Source organism: Zingiber officinale, chromosome 2A (genome assembly GCF_018446385.1).
Source record: "Zingiber officinale cultivar Zhangliang chromosome 2A, Zo_v1.1, whole genome shotgun sequence".
NCBI classification, from domain to species: domain Eukaryota; kingdom Viridiplantae; phylum Streptophyta; class Magnoliopsida; order Zingiberales; family Zingiberaceae; genus Zingiber; species Zingiber officinale.
Window position 1 is genome coordinate 28408449 of NC_055988.1, and position 9808 is coordinate 28418256.

Sequence of the window (9808 nt, forward strand, 5' to 3'; positions counted from 1 at the left end):
TCTTACGATTTCGAGATTTCGTAAAACGAAATAGCCACGAGCGCTATTCACCCCCCCCTCTAGCGCGTCTCGATCCAACAGAATGTTGGAAAGCTAGACTTAGGATATATTTTTGGACACATCAAATTAAAAGCACACAATTCCTTGAGGTTGAAGAAACAAATGCAACATGACCCTGTATGAAGTTGATTTGAAGTCTCAGTATATCATTGAAATATTCTTTCACAAAGTAGTTAGGAGTGAAAGAAAGATTGACAACTAAAGGTAGAATCAATCTCAATAGATAAACCTAAAATTAAAAATTAAAGTTAAAATTTAAAATTTAAAATTAAAACTAAACTTAAAACATAATTTAAAAATTAAACTTAAACCTAAAATCAAATGAATTTATTTTAATAATTTTTCTTTCTTTTAGATTTTTCCCCCCTTTTTTACAGGATAGGAATTCGAGTCTATATATTATGATTTCTTTCCTTTATTTAGGTTAGATTATAGAGTTTATATAAATATATGTTTAGTTGTTTAAGGGATATATAATCCTTGATTATTAAATAAAATTTCTTTTTTCGAAAAGATTTGAAAGATAATGATTATCTCTTTTTACTTTCTCTTCAATCCTCCTCTTGTTAGCCCACAGGATAATCACTATCTTAGTATCGTGGTGTTAGCCATAAGCATGACCATACCTAGAATGAGATAGGAATTGTCCCAAGGCACATGCATACTATGCTAATTGTAACTTCTTGAGGCACCATATTGGTAGATGCTAGATAAGACGTGCTCAATATTATTTTGGTCTATGAAGTCAAGAGTGCTTTCTCATAGAGTTCTTTTGATAATGAGAAATTCCAGATGCAATGTGAAATTTCTCCTTGAGAAAGAAGGCTAGTTCCTACCTATATGAATCAAGTAACATATGTATTTATATTTATTTCTACTAAATATAATCTGTGCATACAAGTTTTACCTAATTGGTTTTTAGTTCTTTCCATACCACATTCCTTGGAGCCACCAAAAGCTAATTCCACTGTGAAAAAAAATACAAATAATACTCACCTCAGCCATGAACCTTCAACTATGAGACAAACTTAGCAATCACATCAAAAAACAAACCAGACATATAATCTATTGGACAATCATGTAGTCGGAGATAGAGAAAAAAGATCTGAATTTCTAAAAATTAAATTCAAATTTATCTGTTGAATTGTAACATACATTAATCTAAGGCAACTAAGAAGCTATCATATGCGACAAGAGTTGAATTTATCAGATCGATACTACAAGGGGCTTAATGTTATGATTATCCATTTTTCCTATACCAATCATAGTTGTAGATAAGATAATCGAATAATGCATACAACTCTAAGAATTTGTCAATGGCATGGAGAGACCAATGTTATCTTAAAGACGAGGAGAAATTAAAATATGAAATAGAGTACGTGTCTTTATGATGAAAGTATTATGAATATTCACACAAAGAAAGACTGCTTATAGATCCAACGGATCTGTTATTTTTATCTTAAGTCACAACCTAAGAAAGGAGATTAATCGGCCTACTATTGGAGCGAGAAGGGAATAAAGATGTTGCAATAAGAATGTTGGAAAGCTAGATTTAGGATATAGTTTTGGACACATCAAATTAAAAGCACACAATTCCTTGAGGTTGAAGAAACAAATGCAACATGACTCTATATGAAGTTGATTTGAAGTCTCTGTATATAATTGAAATATTCTTTTACAAAGTAGTTAGGAATGAAAGAAAGATTGATAACTAAAGATAGAATCAATCTCAATAGATCCTGCAACCATGTTGATCCATAAAATCCAAATGCATGTATATAAAATAATGTTTGTAATTTATCCATAAATTCAACTCTTGCAAAAAAATTGATAATCAATAGTTGTTGTAGAAAAAAATGAGAAGGATGTATTCATGTATATATTTTTATTTTAATAATTTATATTTATATTTTATATAAAAAATAAATTATTTTCCTAATACATGAATAGCATATAGAATTACTACTGTTGCTCAATGGGAAGAAATTTTTTAAACTTGAAACATGATTTATTCATCTAAGTTATGATTACACTGTGGCAGTTGAAGAAAGAAGAATACGAAACAAAAACAGTATCTGAAATGTACGTATCTCTTAAACTTTGCTATGGCAAATGGGCAAAAGGCAGAAGAGAAGTGTCAAAAAAATAGTTTTCTTTACTCCCAAGTGAGCAAAGTAATAGTCAATCGATGGTGATAATGAAGATGATGATTGGTTGTATGTATGTACATTGATGGAAGCAAGAGCTAGTGATATATGAGCAAAAGCCTTGGCATGGGAGCCAAGTCATGAGCTTGCATGAAACCAGCTTCTCAACAGTCGACGCCAACAATTGGATATATCATCACCCTCCACGTACGGCTACTACGTACTTACTATAAATACCACCTCGAGCAATCGTGATCTCCTCATCGCAAGTCCCTTCCCAAACCATCAATGGCCTTCCGATCTCCTCCTCCGCCCCCCGCAAGGCAACCACCCACGTCACCTCCTCCCACACCACGTCAAAGTCCCCCGCCTCCCACTCCCATCGTGAACCCACCACCGCCGCCGCCTCGAGGGAACCCTCCGCCGCCTCCGGCTCCCACTCCCAAACTTCCACCGCCGCCTCCGAATGTAAAGCCACCGCCACCTCCGGCTCCCACTCCCATGCTGCCACCGCCGCCTCCTAGTGTAAAGCCACCACCGCCGCCACAACGAAGCCCCCCGCCGCCTCCTAGTGTTAAGCCACCGCCACCTCCCACTCCCAAACTGCCACCGCCGCCACAACGAATCCCCCCGCCGCCTCCTAGTGTTAAGCCACCGCCACCTCCCACTCCCAAACTGCCACCGCCGCCGGCTCCAGTTGCACCGCTAGTTCCGCCGCCGCCACCGCCGGGCCCAAACCACACCGTGGTCATCGTGGTGGTAGCCACCCTCGGCGGCCTTGTCCTCCTCGGTTTCCTTGCGGCGGCCGTGTTCTGTTTCCTACAGAAGAGAAAGAAGAAGCAGAAGGCGGCAGCGAGAGAAGGGCTGGCGGCGGACGTGGAGGGTCATGTGCACGGGCAGCAGTTACACGAAAGGTTCAAGAAGGGGGCGGCGTCCTCCTTCGGTAAAGCTGCACGCAGTTCCAGCCGGGCGACCGGTTAGTCAGCGGATGCTGAAGCTACCAGACAGATATATATATATCTGCGAATGGTTCAACTTGAGATCCTCTAATTAATAACTTGAGTACTGAGTTTGTACACGTGCATGTGTTTGAGCTACGATCTATAATATATATAATATATAATGTATTGGGATGAATAATGAGAATAAAGTGTGTGCTGTTTGTTAAAAGAATTGATCTCCTTTAATTGCCCTACTCTGCGATATTCAATTCATATCTTGATATATTTATGAGGTAAAATATTTGTTTATTTATTTGGATAAGTTTTTATTTCGATTGGTTTGGCATTAAGTGTGCATTGAATCATGCTCGCACATAAGCCAACTTAATTTAATGTAATCCGAACTATAAATTTGTACCCTTGTGCACCCACGCATGAGAGAATTTTACTCTCATGTATTTGTTCACATCATCAATGCATGTGGATTCATAATGAAACTTCTTTCCTTTCCACCTCTTCTTCATTCACATATATTCAACAAAAATTCCAAATTGGGAAGATAGAGAGTGCCTATTTTGTTTCAAGCTCGAGGAGAGTATATATCAAGGAAATTAATTGATGATGTTTGACATTGTTCTTCTTTGAGGTGTCAAAGGCCCGCCCCATTGAAAGACAAGAAGAGCGCTGGGCACAACAATGGCAAAGCAAGTTAATGCCTTTACCCTGGCCAAAATAGTAGTCGGACGAGCTACTTGGTGGGCGATGGCTGGGCAGAGGAGGAGGGCGACGACCGAAGAGGGAGGAAGACGGGCATAATTAAACATTATTAAAAATAAATAAAATAATGATACCTAGGTGTCAAAGGTCGGCTACTTGGTGGGAGATGACTAGGCAAAGGAGGAGGACGATGATCGAAGAGGGAGGAGGAAGACGAGCGCAGAATTAAATATTATTAAAAATAATAAACATTATTAAAAATAAAATAAAATAATGATACTTAGGTGTCAAAGGTCGGCTACTTGGTGGGAGATGACTGGGCAAAGGAGGAGGACGATGACCGAAGAGGGAGGAGGAAGATGATCGCAGAATTAAATATTATTAAAAATAATAAAATGGAGATACGGGGTATCGATCCCCATACCTCTCGCATGCTAAGCGAGCACTCTACCATTTGAGCTACATCCCCATATGATTTAAATATAAATATTAAAAATATTTTACCATAACTAAAAATCAAACTCATCAAAATCAAACCTCCGTCATTCTTTACCAATCTGCATCGTCGTGAAGTTATTGGTTAGCATTAACGGATTCTTCATATTTTGTAATAGAAAGGGACAAGATCATTTAACTCACCTTTGACAGATATACAGGATCGCATGAAAGATGTTCGCCCAAGGAGCTCAGCTTCTTTGACAAGTCAAATTCTTATCTTATTTGTTATGCTCCTTATGGACATGACCCCTAAAATTTACAGTTTATTTTCCTTTTCCTTTATTATTGATCCTCTTTTATTTCTTGCTTGAACATTGAGAACCGATTGTTAGGTGAACATTCTTAGATGTCTCACACCGTAGTCTCTCCTTCTCTCGAATGCATTGAGCTATAAGTTTATAGATATAGGTTATGATAAGCCGGCCCCTCGGATGGAGGTCAAGGATGAGAGGAAGAAGGGGGTGCTCATAGCCGGTTGAATGTATGATTAATAAGGCAAAAGTTGACCAAATAAAAAGATCTCTAAATGCGCTCGGACGAGCAATGCCCGACCGAGCTTAGAGGTGCTGGGCCCTATAAAATTTCTAGTATATGAATGATCGAGCGGAGGATGAACAAGTAGAAACATGCTTGTATACGCTCAGACGAGCAAAGCCCGACCGAACTTAGAGGCACTCGGCCCTATAAAGCTTCTGTTGGTGTGGGAAGCACCAGGCGATCGAACCTGCGTTTTAATTGTGTCAAAGGGTTCAAAGTTAAGGTTATTTGTTGTCTGACAAGTTTGAATGAGATTGCAAGAAAGTCCTAAGTGTTCTTAGGCAAAAGCCCTAGTGGATTCTAGGCAGGTGGAAAACCCAAGGGGGTGGTAACCTTAGGTCCTAGGGGATGGTAATCCTAGGTGATGAAAAGTCCTAGCTGCGATTAGGCAGGTCAAAAACCCTAGGGGGCGGTAATCCTAGGTCCTAAGGGATGGTAACCCTAGGCGGAAAGTCTTGGTGGGTCAAGGGCTTCAGGCAAAATCCTAGAGTCAAGGACTCTAGGTCCTAGGGTTTTCAGAGGAAAATCCGAAGTCAAAATCGGACTGTCCAATGACTGTTAAATACTTATATTTATCTTATATTATTGTGCTAACTTGCTTTTTTAGGATATACTTTGTTTGTGGACTAAAATACCTTGCAGGAATGAAGTTGCCTAAGGGAAGTCTCAAATGAACAGTACCCGAGGCGCCCTGCATGGAGCTTGGAGGTGCCTCGGGTGCCTTGGATGAAAGCCTTGTGTAGCAAGGAGTGAAGGCACCTTCCAAGGAGATCGAAGGCGCCTTGAACGTTGAATGGAGGGCCCCCTCCATGGAGCTTAGAGACGCCTTCGGGTGGATAAGCAGCGTAGGCATCGGAGATTATCGACACCGCGGAAACTGGGATAAGCATCCTTGCTGAAGATGCCTCCTATGGAGGTTAGAGGCACCCTCAATAGCTTATTTAAGCCTGATTCAAGTAGAGGCAAAGTAACAATAGTAACTTTCAATACTTCTTTCGTGTGCGGCTAACAAATCGATTATGCAAAGTCCTAACACTACTTCGACGACCAGAAGTTCTCAATTTCAGATTTCCTTATTGTCGGTATAATATTTGGTAGCACTTTAATTGTTGTACTGTCACGCCCCGGAGGAGTCCCTGTCCGAAGAAATTTCGGCAGCATCTCCCCTGTACAGCGGACAATCTGAAACTTTCTACATCTCATATACCTCAGCTACATGCGGCAGGAATAATAATAGAAATAAAATATAACACAAAGACATTCCACGTAGTTTAATAGATAACAAACTGAAACAGAAATAGGACTCAAAAACAACCCTACTCAACTACACTCGTAAAGCTCAAATCCGACAATAAGATCAGCTTACCTCTTCTGCCGTCCAGACAGGCATGTAGTAAAACATATCCAAACACCAAAACCATCGACACATACATTCATACCAGATCCATAGTATCAAAAAAATCCATAGTATCAAAACCAGAATAAGTCGGACATAGTCAAAACAATAAAACTAAAAGATCATCCAGCATTTTCATGGTCTGCAGGGGACCAGCAATTGGAACTCTCTCCTGACAGCATCAACCTGAAAAATATCAACAATGAAGGCATGGTGAGTCCAACGCTCAGCAGGTACAACTGATATACATAGTAAGGAATTAACATCTAGCACTAATCATGCGTACAGTCTCCTGATATAAGAAGGATAAAATGCAACTGAAGTAAACAGGAGAAAATCGTACTAACCAGGACCTAGTATAAGGACAAACAGTCCGAGAGGTATAGAAATCCTGTATGCATGTCAATCATAGGCACCCAAACAATATGCAGCATATAAATGCAGCAAACACAAACACAATCAATAAATGCATCATGCATATAATGCCAATTGTTAGGATGTATACTAAAAGCCTAACTTTTGGTATAAACATTTATCTAGAAATAAGAATCACATTGGTCAAATGTCTACATTTATGATAAATGTAGTTGTTAAATTAATTTATATTGTAGATAACATGGTGTGTGGTGTCACACACAGAAGATCATGTTATCGGTTCCTTATAAATTATAAACAGTAGCTCACGACCAAGATGGAAAGGAACAAACCATTGGAAGGTCGTAGTGTAATTAGGTATTAGTTTATCTTAACCATATAATTACACTAGTACACTTAGAGTGTATTGAGTAGGACCATTTGAGGTCGTTCCTTTTATACTGACTTTATGAAGGAACAAAGACCTCAGTTATTATGGAAGTGTGTGCTCTTAATCCTAATATAATAACAAGCACATATATTTGATATTTATTTCTTTAATTTATCAATGGGTGAGATTTAGTTCGATGAATCAATAAGCCCGATAAGTTGGGAAATGATATCACTTATAGTGTGTGTTGTTGATTATGAAGGAAACTGTGTCCTAGTGATCTAGGTTGAGAATGCCCCCAAGAGGAGCTCATAAGGATTGTCATGTTAAACCCTGCAGGTGGACTTAGTCCGACATGACGATGAAGTTGAGTGGTACTACTCTTGGAGCTAGATATTAATTAAGTGAGTTGTCAGTAACTTACTTAATTAGTGGACATTTGTTATCTTAAACACAGGGAGACTAACACACTCATAATAAGAAGGAGCCCAAAATGTAATTTGGGATTGGTGCGGTAGTTCAATAATAGTTCTTTAGTGGAATGAATTATTATTGATGAAATTAAGTTATGTGTTCGGGGCGAACACGGGATGCTTAATTTCATCGGGAGACCAAAACCAATTCCTCCTCTCGGTCCCTATCGTAGCCTCTTAATTATAGAGTACTATACCCACCTATACCCACCTTCTTACCCATCCTATAGGGGCCGGCCAAGCTAGCTTGGAGACCAAGCTAGGGCCGGCCATGGGTGAATTCATGTGGCCGACCCTATTAAAATAAAAAGGAATTTTAATTTTAAAATTTTTCTTATGTGGATAATATAATTTAAAAGAGAGTTTAAAAATTTAAATCCTTCCTTTTATAAGATTCTACAAAAGATTAAGAGAAGAGTTAAAATCTCTTTCCTTATTTGTAGATTAAAAGGTTGATTTTAATTTTGGTAAAAACTTTCCTTTTAATTATATTCATGATTTAAAAGAAAGTTTAAAAATTAAAAATTCTCTTTTATTAGTTTCTACAAAAGATTAAGAAAAGATTTAATATCTTTCCTTATTTGTAGATTGAAAGAAGATTTTAATTTTTAGAGATAACTTTCCTTTTTGGAAATTATCCACATGTTTAAAAGAAAGATTTTAATTTATAAAATTTCTTTTTATTAACCAATCATGAAGGGATTAAAATTATTGGAGAAATTTTATAAATTTCTAGAAACAAATTAGGAAGTTTTAATTTTGTTTTAATTAAAACTCTCCTTGTTTTGGGGAGAAGAGGGCCATTATAATTTGAAAAGAGAAAATTATTTTAATTAAATAAATTTTCCTTTTCAATGGCAAAAGAATTAAGGAAGTTTTTATTAAATTTTCCTTATTTGCCAAGATCAAGGATTATAAAAGAGGGGGTAGAGGAGGTTTCAATGCTAACGACTCTATTCTATTTTTCCTCTCTTTTCTCCTTGGGTGTGGCCGGCCCTTTCTTTCCTCTCCTCTCCTTTGTGTGGCCGAAACCTTCTCATGGTGGAGATAGCTTTGGTGGTCGGATCTAAGAAGGAGAAGAAGGAGAGAAAAGAAGCCTCTTTTCTAGCATCCCTTGGAGCATGGTGGTGGTGGCCGAACCTCTTCATCCTAGGAGAAGTTTTGATGGCCGAAACTTGTAAGGAAGAAGAAGGTGCTTGGTGGTTCTCATCTCGGAAGATCGTTGCCCACACAACGTCCGAGGTTAGAAGAGGAATACGGTAGAAGATCAAGAGGTCTTTCTAAAAGGTATAACTAGTAATTTTTGTTTCCGCATCATACTAGTTATTTTTGGAAATAATACTAAATACAAGAGGCATACGATTCTAGAGTTTCGAATTTGTTTTTGATATAGTGTTCTTTTATTTTTTTTTTCCCTTTGTGATTTGATTGTTCTTTTCGGTTAACCTAAAGTTATTTTAGGAAATTAAATATTAGCTTTCCATAAAAGGTTTTGTCTAGTCGGTGGTGGTTGCTCCCATATCCAAGAAGGCCATGTGCCTCGCCACGTCAGTACTGGGAACCAATTATGGAAATTAATATTTAATGGAATTAATAACTTAAGGTGATTTGGGTCGAACATGTTAAGTTCCGCAGGAGACCCAAGTCAAAACCTAAAAGAACGAATAGATTAAGTTTTGGATCAAACGTGTTAAGTTCCGCAGGCGATCCAAAATTTAATTTAAAAGAACACATGGTAGCTAGGAAAAGGTTCAGACCTTTGTACAAAATTTTTGTACAGTGGAACCTCTAGGTTTTCCGAGTAGCAACCAACAATTGGTATCAGAGCTAGGGTTTTGCCTCTGTGTATTTGGTATTAGTTTAATTATGCACATGTCATACATAATTTAGGCAGGATAATAGTAGGATGTGCTAACTTTGTGGATGCAGGATCCAACTATTATGGCTTATAGTTATTATGTGTGTGATTGGACCCTTGGACATGTCAAGGGCATTTTATTGTGTGTGCATGATTGTATTATAAAATACAGCAGGAGCTGTATTTAGTTTTATTAGGATTTTATTTTTGATCTAGTTACATGTACATTCCTTTTATGGAATATAGGATCGATGGATGTTAATTTTATTTTATGTTCGATCTAGTTTACATGTACATTCCTTCGAGGAATATAGGATCAAAATGTAAAATTCTATTTATGTCGCGGATCGAATCTTGCAAAGCGTGGAACCTTCTAAGGACCAGAGGCGCAGCGGAACTAGGAGCAAGATGGATGCGACAGCTAGACCCGGTGGCA

The 9808-nt window shown here is 38.1% G+C and overlaps 1 protein-coding gene across 1 annotated transcript; it reads left to right on the top strand.

The window, feature by feature from the left end:
* Nucleotides 1–2495: 2495 nt before the first annotated feature.
* Nucleotides 2496–3188, top strand: LOC122043606 (extensin-like). Its single transcript, XM_042604217.1, has one exon. The coding sequence runs from the start codon at nucleotides 2496–2498 to the stop codon at nucleotides 3186–3188; it is 693 nt and encodes a 230-aa protein (XP_042460151.1).
* Nucleotides 3189–9808: the final 6620 nt, after the last annotated feature.

What these genes read in the sequence shown, in the direction of transcription:
- LOC122043606 (XM_042604217.1), top strand. Translation starts at nt 2,496, where the DNA reads ATGGCCTTCCGATCTCCTCCTCCGCCCCCCGCAAGGCAACCACCCACG.